Source organism: Bos taurus, chromosome 14, assembly GCF_002263795.3.
Source record: "Bos taurus isolate L1 Dominette 01449 registration number 42190680 breed Hereford chromosome 14, ARS-UCD2.0, whole genome shotgun sequence".
Taxonomy (NCBI): Eukaryota; Metazoa; Chordata; class Mammalia; order Artiodactyla; family Bovidae; genus Bos; species Bos taurus.
The window spans coordinates 65,096,796-65,116,665 of record NC_037341.1 but is presented as its reverse complement, the minus strand read 5'-3'; the positions used below and the strand labels follow the sequence as shown (position 1 = coordinate 65,116,665).

The 19,870-nt window shown below is 36.1% G+C and overlaps 1 protein-coding gene across 34 annotated transcripts in view; it reads left to right on the top strand.

The window, feature by feature from the left end:
- VPS13B (vacuolar protein sorting 13 homolog B) overlaps nucleotides 1-19,870 on the top strand; it is an 806,276-nt gene that overhangs the window by 142,903 nt on the left and 643,503 nt on the right. For 33 of the 34 annotated variants that reach the window (XR_009490398.1, XM_059874347.1, XM_059874354.1 and 30 more), the window contains one exon: nucleotides 5,115-5,296. Coding sequence is in view for 32 of the 34 variants with exons in the window: in XM_059874347.1 (XP_059730330.1) it covers nucleotides 5,115-5,296 (182 nt within the window). In the remaining 2 variants the exon portion in view is untranslated. Of the gene's footprint in view, nucleotides 1-5,114; nucleotides 5,297-19,870 lie in introns of those variants that run through there. The other variant, XM_025001975.2, reaches the window with a different exon arrangement.

Here is a 19,870-nt window from a genome sequence, read left to right as displayed (position 1 = left end):
ACCTCCACTAGCTTTGTTTGTAGTGATGCTTTCTAAGGCCCATTTTACTTCACATTCCAGGATGTCTGGCTCTAGGTCAGTGATCACACCATCGTGATTATCTGGGTCGTGAAGATCTTTTTTGTACAGTTCTTCTGTGTATTCTTGCCACCTCTTCTTAATATCTTCTGCTTCTGTTAGGTCCATACCATTTCTGTCCTTTATCGAGCTCATCTTTGCATGAAATGTTCCTTTGGTATCTCTGATTTTCTTGAAGAGATCCCTAGTCTTTCCCATTCTGTTGTTTTCCTCTGTTTCTTTGCATTGATCGCCGAAGAAGGCTTTCTTATCTCTTCTTGCTATTCTTTGGAACTCTGCATTCAGATGTTTATATCTTTCCTTTTCTCCTTTGCTTTTCGCTTCTCTTCTTTTCACAGCTATTTGTAAGGCCTCCCCAGACAGCCATTTTGCTTTTCTGCATTTCTTTTCCATGGGGATGGTCTTGATCCCTGTCTCCTGTACAATGTCACGAACCTCATTCCATAGTTCATCAGGCACTCTGTCTATCAGATCTAGGCCCTTAAATCTATTTCTTTCTTCAACTGTATAATCATAAGGGATTTGATTTAGGTCATACCTGAATGGTGTAGTGGTTTTCCCTACTTTCTTCAATTTAAGTCTGAATTTGGCAATAAGGAGTTCATGGTCTGAGCCACAGTCAGCTCCTGGTCTTGTTTTTGCTGACTGTATAGAGCTTCTCCATCTTTGGCTGCAAAGAATATAATCAATCTGATTTCGGTGTTTGCCATCTGGTGATGTCCATGTGTAGAGTCTTCTCTTGTGTTGTTGGAAGAGGGTATTTGTTATGACCAGTGCATTTTCTTGGCAAAACTCTGTTAGTCTTTGCCCTGCTTCATTCCGTATTCCAAAGCCGAATTTGCCTGTTACTCCAGGTGTTTCTTGACTTCCTACTTTTGCATTCCAGTCTCTTATAATGAAAAGGACATCTTTTTTGGGTGTTAGTTCTAAAAGGTCTTGTAGGTCTTCATAGAACCATTCAACTTCAGCTTCTTCAGCATTACTGGTTGGTTTATAGACTTGGATTACTGTGATATTGAATGGTTTGCCTTGGAAATGAACAGAGATCATTCTGTCGTTTTTGAGTTTGCATCCATGTACTGCATTTCGGACTCTTTTGTTGACCGTGATGGCCACTCCATTTCTTCTGAGGGATTCCTGCCCGCAGGCTACTGTAAATAAGCTGCTGACACTGTCATTATGTAAATATTATTGCAGACTCATGGGAAAATTCTTTTCAGATAGATTCCTGAAAGATGAATTAGAGTCTGGGAGGCCTTGTTAGTCCTATAGGTTAAAAGAATCATTTGTTGTTGGTTAGATGCTGAGTCGTATCTGAGTCTTTTGTGACCCATGGACTGTAGCCCACCAGGCTCCTGTCCATGGTATTTTCCAGGCACAAATACTGAAATGGATTGCCATTTCCTTCTCCAGAGGATCTTCCCCTCAAGGGGTCAAACCCATGTCTTCTGCATTGCAGGCAGATTCTTTACTGCTGAGCCACCAGGGAAGCCTTAAAGTCATACATTATCTTTATTTGAATTTCCCTTTTTACTGGTTAGGCTCAAGAATCTTTTCATGGTTATGGATCATTTCTATTTTTACATTCTGTGCATTTTTTATGTATATCTTTGTACCATTTTTGAATTGAGGTATCTTTTTTTCTTTAATGAATTTATAATTTTTTCTCTTAAAATGATTCCTATTTATTCTTCAGGATTCAACTTAAATACAACAACTGCACTTTTCCCTCAACCATTTTAGTGTATCTCACAGGAACTTGTTTTCAGCATTGTTACAGCATTTGTTTTGTTAAATTCTAATTACTGGTTTATTGTCTCACAACTGGATTCTGAATTCTTTGTGTAAAGATAGTCCCTGTGTCTTCAATTACTAGCAGAGAACATTGTGTCTGTTAAGCTTACAAAGTTGCTCATGACTGAGCGACAAAGCACATAATTAATTTTAACTGTAGTTTCTGTGGTAGATTGGGCAGGGATGATTATGTTGTTTTCATTGTGTAGTCACTAAGTCGTGTCCAACTCTTTGTGACCCCATGGACTGTAGCCTGATAGGCTCCTCTGTCCTTAGGATTCTACCTGAATCATCTGCCTGAATCACTCTCCAGAAATCCACACAACTGTCACTTACTTCCTTCTAGTCTGCTTAAGTTTTGCTTGGAATTAAACCTTTCCTTTTAATAAGATCTACACTGTGAGTGTGAAAGTCGCTCAGTCATGTCCGACTCTTTGCGACTGCATGGACTGTGCAGTCCGTGGAATTCTCCAGGCCAGAATGCTGGAGTGGGTAGCCTTTCCCTTCTCCGGGGATCTTCCCAACCCAAGGATCAAACCCAGGTCTCCCGCATTGCAGGTGGATTCTTTACCAGCTGAGCCACAACTACCCACTGTATATGAAATTGCTCCCTCTTCAGTAGTTCCTGTTCCATGCTCTTCTTTTCCTATTTCTGAGGGCATTTGTCTTCTAACTTCCTTAAATCAGTTGTTTATGTTTATTATTTGATGTTTAAAATGCTTCCTATCCCCATTAAAATGAGGACACTGGGATTTTATTTTATTGTTCTTTCTTTTGTTCATTGATGTTTTAAAATGGCTAGTACTAACTTGTGGAGAAGGTGATGGCACCCCACTCCAGTACTCTTGCCCGGAGAATCCCATGGATGGAGGAGCCTGGAAGGCTGCAGTCCATGGGGTCAGGAAGAGTCGGACATGACTGAGCGACTTCACTTTCACTTTTCACTTTCATGCATTGGAGAAGGAAATGGCAACCCACTCCAGCGTTATTGCCTGGAGAATCCAAGGGACGGGGGAGCCTGGTGGGCTGCCATCTGTGGGGTCGCAGAGAGTCGGACATGACTGAAGTGACTTAGCAGCAGCAGCAGTACTAACTTGCCTCAGTCATGTCCTCGTCTTTGTGACTGCATGGACTGTAGTTTGACAGGCTCCTCTGTCAGTGTGATTCTCCAGGGAAGAATAATGGAGTGGGTTGCCTTGCTCTTCTTCAGGGGATCTTCCCAACCGAGGGATCAAACCTGCGTCTCTTACGGCTCCTGCATTGTAGGTGGGTTCTTTACCACTAGTGCCACCTGGGATACTTCCTAAGTAGGTAGTGCCTGACTACTATACATGGGCATTTAATAAATATATGTTGATTTTATAGATTTTTCTAGAGAACAGCTTTACTATGAAGCGTGAATACCAGCTAGGGTTAACATGAGACCTAAACAGTCAAAGTCATAGTAGCATTGTAGCTCTTTTGTTTTTTCACAACCCTAGACCTGCAAAGTAAAAATCCAGTCTTGACTTTGAAGGATATTAGGTTTATTATTAATAGCAAGATGGTTCTTAGCTGCAATACCAATGGCTAGAAAAGGAGCCCATTGACTTTAAAGATGACTGAAATTAGAAGCATTTCAGGAAGCATTCTTCTTTGGTGATCTTGTGATTAAGAATCTGTGCTTTCAATGCAAGGGACATGGGTTTGATACCTGGTCGGGAAACTGAGATCCCATATGCTGCACAGCGCAGCGGAAAAACAAATAGAATAGTGTCTGCAGAGAGTTGGAAAAAAAAAAAGCCTGCCTGGAAAATGTAAAAGTAACCAATTAACATGAGACTGTCAGTGTCTCATCAGTATAGAGTATTGCTTGAAACCCCTTTATAGTCGTACGGTTAAGTAGCCCCCATACACTGGTTGTTTTTACTAGTCTGTAGTGGACAGGTTCGGGAATTTTGTAGAAGGGGAGTTCTGGAAAAGTCCTGGTCCCTCCATGTTACTTTATTAAAATGCATGCCCATACCACTTTTTTTCTCTATTCGTTGTTTTCTCCAGGCGTATCAATTATGTATATTTTAGGTTATGCTTTTCAGACAATCATATCAATGTCCTTTTCTATCATTTTATACTTTTGCGAAAGTTGTCTGTGACTTTCTCAATTTCATTTGCTCTGTTCTTCAGTGTATTTTATGTTTTTAATATCTAAATATCTGAGGATTTTACAGATACTTTTATTAGTTTATAGTTTAATTCCAGTATAATCTGCACGTATGTTCTGTATGATTTCATTCCTTTTAATTTTATTGAATTTGGTTTAGTAAATATAAATTGGTGCGGCCGCTGTGGAAAACAGTGTGGAGATTTCTCAAAAAGCTAAAAACAGAACTATCATATGATCCAGTAGTTCAACTCCTGGGTAAATGTTTAAAAAAAATAGAAACACTAATTTGAAAAGATAATGTACTCTAGTGTTCGTAAGCAGCATTATTTGCAGTTGCCAAGATATAGAAACAAGTGTCCATCTACAGAGGAATGGATAAAGAAGATGTGGTGTGTGTATATACACACAGTGGAATACTACTCAGCTGTAGAAAAGAATGAAATTTTGCCATTTGCAACAATGTGGATAGACTTGAAAAATACTGGGCTAACTGAAATAAGTCAAATACTGTATGATATCATTTATATGTGGAATCTAAAAAAAATACAACAGACTAATGAATGTAATAAGAAAAAAAAGAAAAAAGAAGCAGACACACAGATACAGAGAACCAAGTAGTGGGTACCAAGGGGAGAAGGGGAGACACAAACAGTGGGATGTAAAATAGGTTCAAGGATGTATTGTGCAACATGAGGAATGTAGCCAATATTTTGTAATAACTGTGAATGGAAAGTAACCTTTCCAAATTGTGCAGAAAGTAAATTTAAGAAAAGAGAATAAGGATTTCCTACTAGTAATTAGTAGTAAATTAATTAGTATTAGTATTATTTTTATTTTTGATGATTGACTTGATTAAAGTATAATGCTCGAGCAGTATATATGTGTATGAATATGTGTGTGGACATTATTCTAGCTTGTATTTTTTATTATTGTTACAGGTTCTGAAATAAAGTTAGTAGAATTGCATTTCTCGTTGATGGAACTCTAATTAAAATAATGTCCCTGGATACCTTTTTGTCTTGCAATTTTATTTCATATTTTTTTAAAAATAAATATCACTTAATATATTGTTTGTTATGCTTTCTGTTTTCTTATGCAGGACCAAAAGATCTCAGATTGCTATAACTGAAGGCATTTTTGAGCTTCCAAATCTCACAGTTCAAGCTACAAGAGCTCAGACACTTCTGCTTCAAGCAATATATCAAAGTTGGTCTCATAGTGGAAATGTCAGCTCTTTAGCAGTTAATGAAGCTTTGATGAATGAAGTTTTCCAGACTGTAGGTAAGAACACCGTCTTCTTGACAAGTCTATGGAAAACTCTTATTAGAAGTGACTAATATTTTATCATTCAAATTCATTTGTATAGCATGATCAACTTAAATTGAAGTGTATTTCTGTGAAAGCAGGCATTTATAGTTCCTGTGGAAAATCCAAGATATGAGTTAAGTCATTCATTTTTGTTCTCTGCTATCAACTTGTAGATATATTTTATACTTGCAAGGGATTATTTTTTACCAAGTCTTTGTTCAAATTCTTGGACAACTTTTGAGGGGATCAGTGTGTATATTTGAAATGATTAAAGTCAATTATAAATATAATATATTTGATTATGCTGGTAGAGTGGAATAAAATTCCTTTTTTTATTTTATTTTAAATTTATTTTTTTTTTAACTGAAAGATAATTGCTTCACAGAATTGTGTTGGTTTCTGCCAAACATCAACATGAATCATAGGTATACATATGTCCTCTCCCTCTTGAACCTCCCTCCCACCTTCCTCCCCATCCCACCCCACTGGGTTGTTACATTACAATATGTAAAATAGATAGCCTGTGGCCATTTGCTGTATGATTCAGGGAACTCAAACTGAGTGCTGGAAAAAAATTCTTAATTGCAGTATTTTAGCATTTGTAAGCAAGTTATTTATTTTATTTATGTGAAAAACTTGAGTCTTACACCCTGAATGAACTACTGAAAATTAAAAATTTACTTTGATGCCAGTATTATCTTCATCTTATCACTCACTTTATACATAAATAGGAAAACTTAGAGAAGCCTTGCTTCTTTTACATTGTATCAGCTCAAATAAAGTTACTTTTGTTGGTAACATAAAAGGATGTATTTTTATTAAGTGTAGTTATGCTTAAGATGTTATTTTATACATTATTTATTTAGTAAAATAAATTTGGTTTTGTTGTTATACAATGCTTTTTAAGGTTTTAAGGTCAGACTTTACTATGGGGAGTGTTTTATAAATTCTTAAAAGACACAGTTTAATTAGAGCCTTTTAACATTTGATATAGCCATTGCCTAATGCAAAGTTTTATGGTTGTTTTTTGTCAGATTTTTAGGATTCTATAAAGAGATTATAGGACTGATGTTTCATTTGTTTAGAAATTCTTAGCTTATGAAAGGGCTTTGAATTCTCTAAATCCTCTGAGATAGTGTACAGATCTTCTTATATGTATATACACCTATACACATATCCATATTTATATTCTCTTTTTGATTTGATGCTTTTATTAAATGTAGTGACTCTGTTTCTTAGTCTTTTGAATTATATCTATTTTTATCATATTAACATAGTTATAATTGTTTTATCTTTGGTTGGTTTTTGCTATACTTCTATTTTCATTATTTTACTTAAAACCTATCTATATTTTTATGCTTTAGGTATATGTCTTGGAAATAGCATAGAACTAGATATTTTAGATCAAATTTTATAATCTGCCTTTTTGCTAGTAAATTCAATTCATTTATACTTGTGATTGTATTTTTTGTCTTTGTTTCTATCATCTTACTGTTTCATTTCCTTTTATACTGTTTTAGTTACCTACTTTTTAAAAAAATGCTATTTTTCTCATTTAATTTTCCTTTGTATAATTGTTTGAAATTTGTATCCTCTTACTGAATTATTAACTTACAAAATAACTGATACTGCTTTGAAAAACAATTTGTTCTTCAGAAAGTTAAATGTAGAGTTAATATGTGTGCATACTAAGTTGCTTCAGTTGTGTCCAACTCTGTGCACCCCTATGGACTGTAATCCACCAGCTCCTTTGTCCATGGAGATTCTCCAGGCAAGAATACTGAAGTTGGTTGCCATGCCCCCCTCCAGGGGATCTCTGGACTCAGGGATCAAACCCGGTCTCTTAGGTCTCCTGCATTGGCAGATGGGTTCTTTACCTCTAGCGCCATCTGGGATATAACCCAGCAGTTTTACTCATATATATATATATATATATATATATATATATATGTAGCCGAGAATTGAAAACACATACTACATAACATCTTATACATGAATTCATAGCATTGTTATCTTTTCCTTTTTTGCATGCAGAAGTGTTTATTGATTTATTTTTATTAAAAATTAAAAAAATTATTTTTCTTCATGCTGCACAGTATGTGGACTCTTAGTTCCTCAACCAGGGATTGAACCCATGCCCCTTGAAGTGAAAGCATAGAGTGTTAACCAGTGGACCACTCAGGAATTACCAAAAGTATTTATTTTTTAATAACAATTTTATATATTTAAGGTGTGCAACATGATGTTTTTATATATTTAGTGAAAGGATTACCAGTCAAGCTAATTAACATACCTTCTCACATAGGTACCATTTTTTTTCCTATGATGAGAGCACCTGAAATTTACTCTTAACAAATTTCCAGTATATGATACAGTATTATTACCTAAAATCATCATGCTGTACTTTAGATTTCTAGAATTTACTCATTGTATAAAACTGCATCTTTGTATTCTTTGATCAATATCTCTTATTTCCCCCACTTCCCTACTTCTGGTAAACAGTATTCTGCCCTCCGCTTCTATGAATTTGACCTTTTAAAATTCCACATGTAATGGAGATCACATAGCATGTATTCTTAACAGCCAAAAGGTGGAAACAGTACAAATGTCTCTTACTGATGAATGGATAAGCAAAATGTGTTATATCTTTACAATGAAATATTATTCAGACATAAAAAGGAATGAGGTACTGATACTTCATTATCTTATGTGGATGAACCTTGAAAATATTAATGCTAATTAGAAGAAGCCAGATGCAAAAAGTCTCATATTTTGATTCTAGTTTTATGAAATGCTTAGAATAGGCGGATCCATAGAGAGAAGTAGTAGATTAATGGTTGCCAGAGCCTGGGGAAAGGAGGGATGGGGAATGACTTCATGAGTTTCTTTTGGATTGATGAAAATGTTCTTGAAGTAGATAGTGGTGAAGTTTTCACTCTTGTGAATATGGTAAATTCCTCTTAATTGTGCACTTTAAAAGGATGAATTTTATGTTACATGAATTTTATCTTGTTAAAAAAATGTTTTAAATGGATGACTGTTTTAACTGGATTGAATTATGTGTTGTGGTCTGAATGTTTGTGTCCCACCAAAATTCATATGTTGAAATTCTAATGCCATTGTCATGGCATTAGGAAATGTGGAGCCTTTGGGGGTTGATTAGATCATGAGAGTGTAGTCATGAGATCAGTGTCCATATTAAAAGAGGCCAGAGAGTAGCTCCCTTAACCCTGCTATCATCTGAGGACAGATGAAGAAGTAGGTAGTCTGGAGCAGGAGGTGGTTCTCACCAGACCGTGACCATGCTGGCAGACTGATTCTGGACTTTCTGTATCCAGAACTGAGAGAAATAAATTTCTGATAGCAGCCCTAAGGGACTAAAACATTTTGTCATTACCATTCATATGACCATTATTTTATTAGAGTTACTGTACAAAAGCTTTTCTTTCAGATTTTCACCTGAATCGTCTACAGAGAAGCCGTTCTTTAGCAGAAGCATTTATCACTGTTTGAAATTAACTAATTCTTTTTTTTGTTGTTGTTGTTTATCAGATTTCTATTTTCTGTGACATTCCTTCCAGAGTTTTTTGTTTGTTTTGTTTTTTGGTTGGGTATCTCATAGTATTTGTTGTTTGATGTTCAGTTGCTAAGTCATATCTCACTCTTGGGACCCGTGGACTGCTGCACGCCAGATTTCCCTGTCCTTCACTGTCTTCCGGAGTTTGCTCAAATTCATGTTCATAGAGTTGGTGATACTGTCTAAATGGCTCATCCTCGGCCATACTGTTTTCCGTTTGCCTTCAGTTTTTCCCAGGATCAGGGACTTTTCTGCATCAGTCCTTCCAGTGAATATTCAGAGTTGATTTCCTTTAGGATTGACTGGTTTGGTCTCCTTGCAGTCCATGAAACTATCAAGCGGCTTCTCCAGCACCACAGTTCGAAAGCATCAATTCTTTGGCGCTCAGCTTTCTTTATGGTACAACTCTCACATCTGTACATGACTACATGAGAAAAACATGTTTGGACCTTTGTTGGCAAAGTGGTGTCTCTTTAATATGCTCTCTGGGTTTGTCATAGCTTTTTAACAAGGAGCAAGCATCTTTTAATTTCATGACTGCAGTCACCTTCTGCAGTGATTTTGGAATCCAAGAAAATAAAGTCTGTCACTGTTTCCACTTTTTCCCCATCTATTTGTCATGAAGTGATGGGACCGTATGCCATGATCTTATTTTTCAATGTTGAGTTTTAAGCCAGCTTTTTCACCCTATCACAAGGCTCTTTAGTCATCTCATCTTATTAATCTACCTTTATTTAAAATTTTTGTTTTTGTTGCTTAGATAGCTTAAAAATTCATACTAATTTTTGATCATACTTAGTGTATAATATTCAATCTGACAAATTAATTCAATATTTCCTTTTCTGAATTTATTGAATGGACTGTGCTATGTAAAAGCATCTTATTTAAAATTTCTTACTCTGAAAACATTCTCTCCTGATAGGATTCTGCCATAGTCTTAAAAAAATTGAATAGATAAGTAATCACAGGTTAAGTGATTTGTAACCTGATAATCTGGGACTAATTTTTTTGGAGATTAAGGGAGTTGAGGAAAATGAAATGTGTCAGGAAGTTTTTATCTCTTTTCTAAGATTTCTTATTTTTATCAAATGAAGCAGATATAAAGTGTATCATTGAATTAATCAGCTAAAATATTTTTTAAAAGCCTGATTTCCAAGTGTCTAGTTTTATTTCTTTGTTTTTTGCTCCCATCTCGCCCCCCCAAATCTTACTCTGTTCATTTTATTCTTAGTACAGTGCTTTTGCTGTTTGATCACTCAGTTGTGTCCGACTCTTTGCGGCCCCATGGACTGCAGGACACCAGACCTCCCTGTCCTTCACTATCTCCTGGAGTTTGCTCAAACTCATGTCCATTGAGTCGATGATGCCATCCAATCATCTCATCCTCTGTTACCCCCTTCTTCTCCTGCCCTCAGTCTTCCCCAGCATCAAGGTCTTTTCAAATGAGTCAGTTCTTCGCATCAGGTGGCCAAAGTATGGAGTTTCAGCTTCATCATCAGTCCTTCCCATGAATATTCAGGGTTGATTCCCTTTAGGATTAACTGGTTTGATCTCCTTGCTGTCCAAGGGAATCTCAGGAGTCTTCTCCAGCACCATAATTCGACAGCATCAATTCTTTGGTGCTCAGCCTCCTTTATGGTCCAACTCTTACATCCAGACACGACTCCTGGAAAAGCCGTAGCTTTGACTGTTTGACCTTTGTTGATAAAGTAATGTCTCTGCTTTTTAATATGCTGTCTATGATTGTCATAGTTTTTCTTCCAAGGAGCAAGTTTCTGTTAATTTCATGACCATTGTCACCATCTGCAGTGATTTTGGAGCCCAAGAAAATAAAGTCTGTCACTGTTTCCACTTTCCTCCCCATCTGTTTGCAAAGAAATGATGGGACTGGATGCCATGGTCTTAGTTTTTTGAATGTTGAGTTTTAAGTCAGCTTTTTTACTCTCCTCTTTCACCTTCATCAAGAGGTTCTTTAGTTCATCTTTGCTTTCTGCCATTAGAGTGGTACCATCTGCATATCTTGGGTTGTTGATATTTCTCTCGGCAATCTTGATTCCAGCTTGAGCTTTATCCAGCCCTACATTTCACAAGATGTACTCTGCAGAGAATTTAAATAATTAGGGTGACAGTATACAGCCTTGATGTACTCCTTTCCCAATTTTGAACCAGTCCTTTGTTCTATGACAGGTTGTAACTGTTGCTTCTTGACTTGCATACAGGTTTCTCAAGAGGGAGGTAAGGTAGTTTTGTATTCTCATCTCTTTAAGAATTTTCCACAGTTTGTTGAAATCCACACAGTCAAAGGTTTCAGCGTAGTCAATGAAGCAGAAGTAGCTCTTTTTCTGGAATTCTTTTGCTTTTTCTTTTATTAAATGGATGTTGGCAAATTGGTCTCTGGTTCTTCTTTTTGTAAATCCAGCTTCTACATCTGTAGGTTCTTGGTTCAGGTACTGCTGAATCCTACCTTGAAGGATTTTGAGCATTACCTTTTAGCAGTAGAGCAATAATTGTACTTCCTATGCAGCATTTTTATATAAAGAAAACTAAGCCCAGAATAATAATCCTTTATTCTTGGTTTAAAGGTACAGTTATTTTACTATTTTATTCACCTCATTATTTTCTTAAAAATACCTATTTAATCTTAATTAACGTTTTCTCTTTTAATAACTGAAGGTATTAAACATGTCTATATATGTAAAATCAAGTAACTTTAGGTTGATAGATTTCACTGGGTCATAGAATATGCAACAGCCTTGTGCACTTGTCTTTAAATGTTAGGTAATAATGGTGCTTCAGAAATGAAACATCAAATTTTGTTTCAAATATCAAAACTGCAAATCCCTTTAAGGAAGAAAAGGCATTTTCTTTATAGCCTCTGTATCATTTATTTATTATTTTAATAGACTCTATGTTCTCTTTATGCGAATATCTGTGTGAATATTGAATTATGCTACATGTTCTTAAAGCTACACTGGATTTTTCTTCTCAGCCTTTTAAAAAGAGAATAAAATTAACAATTATTAAAATAAGTAGGAAAAACTTTCTGTGCTAATGCTTGTTAGAGATATAGTTTTGTGCATTGAGTTATATTAATCTGTTACATATAGATCCTGGTATAGTGACTGCCTTACTGTCTCTCTCAGATAAGAGTATTTTTAGTTTTCAACTATTAAAATTTACTGAATTATAGCATGATCATCTATTTATGTCTAAACAAAGGGCAATTTGTTTCATTTTATTTCAATTAACTTTTTTATTTAGAAAACGGTGATAATATTTGTTGATCTACTCCTAGAGTATTTGTGAAATGCAGTATTGTTTGTGGAGTGCATTTGTTGTTTTGTCCTGGCTATAGGTGTCTGCTGGCATCATACACCCAGGAATATTGCTTATGAAAGTGGTTGTAAGGTGTGAGGTTCTTGGAGACCGAGGTAACGACTGTCAGAATTGGAGTCTCATTGATCCAGTGTTTTAGCTGAGGAGATAATAGGGAAAAGGTACATTCAAAAAGTAAGGAAGAAAGTAAATAGGATAACAAAGTAGTGAACTATATAAAAGAAGACCAGAATTCAAGATGTAGGTAAGGTCTTGTTTGAGCTTATTGAAGAGATTGTGCATTGTGCCCCCTGTTTTTTTTTTTTTAATTTTATTTTATTTTTAAACTTTACATAATTGTATTAGTTTTGCCAAATATCAAAATGAATCCGCCACAGGTATACATGTGTTCCCCATCCTGAACCCTCCTCCCTCCTCCCTCCCCATACCGTCCCTCTGGGTCGTCCCAGTGCTCTAGCCCCAAGCATCCAGTATCATGCATCGAACCTGGACTGGCATCTCGTTTCATACATGATATTTTACATGTTTCAATGCCATTCTCCCAAATCTTCCCACACTCTCCCTCTCCCACAGAGTCCATAAGACTGTTCTATACATCAGTGCCTTTTTAATATAGTTGTTGACAAGAGGCTATTCCAGGCTCTTGGTCAGCTGTGAAGAACCATGTATTCTCTCTTCTACTAGAGATTCCAAACGGGAGTGGAGCAACAGAATATTGAAGTGCAGTGGGATGCTAGAAGTATATGAAACTGTGTCCTTTAATCTGCTTTTCACATACTATACAGTTGTCTACTATGCATTTTTCCTTTACTGAGCTGCGTTTTGCAGGGACTGGATACCATAAGACTTACTTGAACAATCTGAATTGACTCACCTTTTTTAGGCTGATATTTCTCATACATTAATTTTTGTTTATCTTACTTGTAATATTGATGTCGGCAGGTTATGTATCCTCCGTTACATGGTGTGAAAAGTTTTGCTTAGAGCAATCCAGTGTATTTCTCATGTATCGTCCCAGAGATATTCATGAAGTAAGCTAGTTTTTGAAGCCAGGGTTTTGGACCTTTCTGTTACTATTTGTTTTTGTTACATCTACCAAACTCTGGTAGATAAGACCAGAATAAAAGTAAGATAATCAAAGTTTTCTATTCCATAGAAATCATGTAATGAAAGAATATAAAATATTGGGAATTTAGTTAAAATAATAAAAAATTATAAATAATAAAGCAGAGATATTAAAGTTGGAAGTAAGTATGAGTAGTTGAGATCTTGATTTACACATTTTTTTTGTTTGTTTCTGATGGTGCTCATATCATAGAGGTTGTAAGTTTTGTCCTTTTGCTCAGGGTTAAAATACAAAGTCACACATGGCTTTTGTTTGCTCAGGGAAACGAAGACTTGTTACTTCTTTTTCTTTATTCAGATAGTTCATTGTTTTGTTGACAGTCTAGCTCTGGTCTTTGTTGGGAAATTACTTACAGACTTTAAAATCTATGTGCAAGGTGATCAAATGGACATTTGAATCTGTTATTTAAGTGTTGTCTTAATGTTAAAATAAAAATCTACTTTCCAGAATGTAACTGTAAAAGTATTTTATGCAAGATTTCATGTGGGATACCTTAATGGTTGAATAATAAATTTTACCTCATAAAAATGAAATTCAATAATACAGTAGCTTTCTCAGCTCAGTAGCATCTGGTCTATTCTCATGAGAGCCAATATTTTCCAACTCATTAGGATCATGTCGTTCTGTATGTCGTCAACATTGACTTAGCCAAGCTACCTTTACTTACATAACCGCCAAACTATTAAATAGGTCTCTTGTGGAGTGAAGTCAAATATTCCTCTTACTTTACTTCTGCCTTAGAAGAGGGGAAGAAAATGTACATACTGTAACATTTAAACATCTGGTCTGAAACCACATCAGTGTAACTCTGAGGAAAGTTTCGGATTTGGTATTCTTCCCAGGTGTGCATATAAAAAGGGTTTTGGAGTTGTTGAACAGTTCTTTAACCATTTAGGAAAAAGATTGAGGTACAGTGATACGCCTTTTCTGTCCCTCACTACTTCCCTCAACATGTATGTCCAGTGCGTTCTGAAACATGTGTTTTGAACTGTGATAAAATTTTCTTTCTAGATAGAAGTATTGATTCTTAATTTATCCTTGGCTATAAATAAAAATACTTGAGTTAAATTTGCATTAAAATTACCAGTAAGACTTTTTGATGTTTAAATCAGAATAATAATTTAATAAAATAAATAGCAAAGACACAAATGAAAAAGATACTCATGCTCATGGATTGGAGGAGTCAATATTGTTAAAATAGTCATGCAGCATAATGACTTGCCTTTCACTTATTGGGAAATGATTACCACAGTAAGTTTAATTACTATCCGTTGCCTTGTATATTTAGAATAAAAAAAGAAAATATTTTTCCCCTTGCAATGAGAACTTACAGGATTTATTCCTTTAGCAACTTTCAAATATAATACACAGCCGTTAGCTATAGTCATCATGTTGTGCTTTACATTTCCAGTACTTATTTATTTTATATGTGTTTGTGTGTGTGCTAGTCACTTAGTCATGTCCAACTCTTTGTGATCCCATGGAATGTAGCCCATTAGGCTCCTGTCCATGGGATTCTCCAGGCAGGAATACTGGAGTGGATTGCCATTTCCTTTTCCAGGGGATCTTACTGACTCAGGGATTGAACCCAGGTCTCCTACATTGCACACAGATTCTTTATCATTTGAGCTATAGGGAAGTCCCTTATTTATTTTATAAGTGGAAGTATATATCTTTTGACTGCGCTGAGTCATTCAGTGGTTTCCAACTCTGTGCCCCCATGGACTGTAACCTGTCAGGCTCCTCTGTCCATGGGGATTCTCTAGGCAAGAACACTGGAGTGGATTGCCATGCCCTCCTCCAGAGAATCTTCCCAATCCAGGGACTGAGCCCAGGTCTCCTGCATTGCAGGTGGATTCTTTTCTGTCTGAGCCACCAAGGAAGCCCAGGAATACTGGAGTGGGTTGCCATGCCTTCCTGTAGGGAATCTTCCCAACCCAGGCCTCAAACCCAGGTCTCTCACATTGCAGTCAAATTCTTTACCAGCTGAACCACCAGGGAAGTCCAAGAATACTGGAGTGGGTAGCCTATCCCTTCTCCAGGGTAGCTTCCTGATCCAGGAATTGAACCAGGGTCTCATGCATTGCAGGCGGATTCTTTATCAGCTGAGCTACCTGGGGAGCCCACCTTTTGACTACTTTTATCCAGTTTCCTTACCCACCTTTTGACTGCCTTTATCCAATTTCTCTACCCTCTATACTCTGCCTGTTGTAATCACAAATCTGGTCTCTTTTTCTGTGAAGTCTCCTCTCCTACTCTCAACATATATGTGAGATGAAACAGTATTTGCCTTTCTTGACTTATTTCACTTAAGATGGCCCTTAAGGGCCATCTTTTCTTGTGTGTGTGTGTGTGTGTGAGAGAGAGAGAGAGAGAAATGCCAGAATTTCCTTTGTTTTTTTGATTGAATAATATTCCGTGGAATACTTTTGGAAAACTCAGCAGTGGCCACAGGTCTGGGAAAGGTCTGCTTTCATTCCAATCCCAAAGAAAGGCAATGCCAAAGAATGCTCAAACTACCACACAGTTGTAATCATCTCACATGCTACCAAAGTAATGCTCAAAAGTCTTCAAGTCAGGCTTCAACAGTATGTGAACTGTGAAATTCCAGAAGTTCAAGCTGGATTTAGAAAAAGAGGAACCAGAGATCAAATTGCCAACATCTGTTCAATCATCAAAAAAGCAAGAGAGTTCCAGAAAAACATCTACTTCTGCTTTATTGACTACACCAAAGCCTTTGACTGTGTGAATCACAGCAATCTATGGAAAATTCTGAAAGAGATGGAAATACCAGACCACCTGACCTGCCTCTTGAGAAATCTGTATGCAGTTCAAGAAGCAACAGTAAGAACTGAACATGGAACAACAGACTGGTTCCAAATAGGGACAAGGCTGTATACTGTCACCCTGCTTATTTAACCTCTATGCAGAGTACATCATGAGAAATGCTGGGCTGGATGAAGCAGAAGGTAGAATCAAGATTGCCAGGAGAAATATCAATAACCTCAGATATGCAGATGACACCTCCATTATGGCAGAAAGCAAAGAAGAAATAAAGAGCCTCTTGATGAAAGTGAAAGAGGAGAGTGAAAAAGTTGGCTTAAAGCTCAACATTCAGAAAACTAAGATCATGGCATCTGGTCCCATTACTTCATGGGAAATAGATGGGGAAACAATGGAAACAGTGAGAGACTTTATTTTTGGGGCCTCCAAAATCACTGCAGATGGTGACTGCAGCTATGAAATTAAAAGACACTTGGTCCTTGGAAGAAAAGTTATGACCCACCTAGACAGTTTATTAAAAAGCAGAGACCATTACTTGTCAACAAAGGTCCGTCTAGTCAAGGCTATGGTTTTTCCAGTAGTCATGTATGGATGTGAGAGTTGGACTATAAAGAAAGCCGAAGAATTGATGCTTTTGAACTATGGTGTTGGAAAAGACTCTCGAGAGTCCCTTGGACTGCAAGGAGATAAAACCAGTCCATCCTAAAGGAAATCAGTCCTGAATACTCTTTGGAAGGACTGATGCTGAAGCTGAAACTCAAATACTTTGGCCAAAGCCTGATGCGAAGAGTTGACTCATTTGAAAAGACCTTGATGCTGAGAAAGATTTAAGGCAGGAGGAGAAGGGGGATGACAGAGGATGAGATGGTTGGATAGCATCACCAACTCAATGGACATGAGTTTGAATAAACTCCGGGAGTTGGTGATGGACAGGGAGGTCTGGCGTGCTGCAGTCCGTGGGGTTACAAAGAGTCGAGCACGACTGTGTGACTGAACTTGAGTATTCCATGTGTGTTTGCAGCATATTTTCGTATTTTGTTTATCCATTCATCGGTTGATAGAGACTTTGGTTGTTCTCATATCTTGGCTATGTAAATAATGCTGCAGTGATCATGAGAGTGCAGATATCTCTTTCACGTAGGATTTTATTTCCTTTCGACATAGACCCAGAAGAAAATTTGCTGGGTCATATGATAGTTCTATTTTTAATTTTTTGAATAACTTGCATTCTGTTCTCCATTATAGTCACACCAGTTTACAATCCCAGCAGCACTGCTCAAAGGTTCTCTTTCCTCCACATTTCCTGGCCAGCATTTCCTCCACATTTCCTGGCCACCATTTGTTATTTTTTTCTCTCTTCTTTAATGATAGTGTAACCAGTATGAGGTGATACCTCCTTGTGGTTTTGATTTGCATTTCCCTAATGATTAGTGATGCTGAGGACATTTTTGTGTACGTGTTTGCTATTTGTATATTTTCTTTGGATAAATGTCTATTCAGCTCCTTTACCCATTTTTAAATTGTATTTTTTTCCTGCCGTTGATTTATATGAAGTCTTTCTCTATATTGAATATTAGTCAATATATATTGAATATTAGTCTCTTAGCAGATAGATGATTTTGAATTATTTTCTCCCATTCGGTAGATGTCCTTTTCTTTTTGTGAATTTCTTTTGCTATGTAGAAGTCTATTTTTTTGTTGTTAGTTTTGATGTACTCATTTATTTTTGCTTCTGTTGCTTGTGTTTGTATTATATCCAAAAACGTGTGAGATAGGGATCTAATTTTATTCTTTTAACATGTGAATATCCAGTTTTCTCATCCATCATTTTGAGTATTCTTTACTCCCTTATCAAATGTTAGTATGCTTGTGTTCGTTTCTGCTTTCTTGATTCTGTACCATTGTTCCATACAACTGTTTTTATGCCTGTTCCATAGTTTTTTGATTCCTGTTGCTTTTTAATATAGTTTGAAACTGGAAAGTTGATGCTTCCAGCTTTGCTGTTCTTTGTCAGGGTTGCTTTGACTGTTGAGGTTTCTGTCGTTTCATGTAAATTTTAGGTTTTTTTTTTTCTATGTTTGGGGAAAAAAAACTGATACTGGGATCTTTTTAGAAATTATGTTGAATCTGTAGTTGGCTTTGGGTAGCGTAAACATTTTAACACTATTAATTCTTTAGGTCCATGAACATGGGCTATCTTTTCATTTATTTGGGTTATCTTCAGTCTTTTTCATTATCAATGTCTTGTAATTTTCACTGTAAAGATCTTTCACCTCCTTGATTAAATTTATTTGTAAAGATTTCATTGTTTTTGATGCTCTTGTAAGTGGAACCATTTTCTTTATTTTTTTCCACATAATTTGTCATTCTTATATAGGAAATGCCACCGATTCACTGATTTTTGTATGTCAGTTTTGTTTCCTACAACTTTGGTGAGTTTGTTCATGAGATTAATAGTTTTTTAGTGTGTCTTTAGGATTTTCTCTCTATAAAATAATGTAATCTGCAAATAGAGATGGTTTTAGTTCTTCCTTTCTAAATATGATTTTTGTGTCTTGCCTGTTTGCTCTGGTTGGGTCTTCCAGTATTATCGAGTCGGATTGGTAAGAGTGGGTGCCCTTTTGTTGTTTCTGATCTTAGGCAAGTTTCCAACCTTTCACCACTGAGGATGATGTTAGCTGTTTGCTTTTATGGCCTTTATTTTGTTGAGTATGTTCCTTCTCTACCTAGTTTTTTATGTGTATTTATCGTGAATGGAAGTTGAATTTTTCCAAATGCTTTTCCTGTATCTATCGAGATGATTGTATGATTTTTTTTCTTATTAGTGTGATTGTGTCACATTTATTGATTTGCATATTTTGAACCATCCTTTCATTCCACGGATGTGTTTAGTAGCCTTATCTGGCTACCAAAGTACTGCTGGCCTCACCCTTCCTGAAAAATGCATCAAGAAAGGAAGAGTAACCTCATCAGTCCGTTTCTTATTATCAGTGACTCGCCATTGCTCTCAGGATAAACTTAAAACCCTTTCGGACCAGCATTCTGTCTAGCCTCATACATCATCTCTGGTTGAATCAAATCCTGCATACCTTGCTCTTCAAATTCCTTGCCTTCATGCCCTACCACACCCCAAAAGAAGGGCTGATTTATTATCTCTTTTCTATTTTAAGTATAACATTAATATTAATGTTCAGTATTAGTGTTACCGTTTCCTCTGCCAGTACTTGGAAGAATTAATTATTTTTTCTTTTGTGGTATATATTGTGGTTAATATATCAGCTCAGTTAAACAGTTGTTTATTATTACCCTAGTAACAGCTAGACTTGGACACTGCGTCAAAGATGTATCAGTGTACCTGGGAAATATGTGATCTTTGATTGCACACATTATTCTTTATTGTTATTTTTGTCCTGAGGTTTTCTGATAAAATCTAATATGCTGCAATAGATCATATTATTTAGATGATCATATGAATTATCTTTCAGTTATTACTTAATTTTAAGAACTGGATTATAAATTTATTGAAAATATTCAAGTAATGTAAATTTAATAAGTCATTGGTTTTAAGTATCAAATATAATAACATTTACCTCAGATTTTATTGTCAGAAGTAAATAATAGATAGTCCTCTTACAAAAAATTTTATTAGTAACTACATACAGCTTTATTCTGTTTTATTGAAATTTAATTGACTATGAGTAGAAAGCATTAGAAAATCTCATGT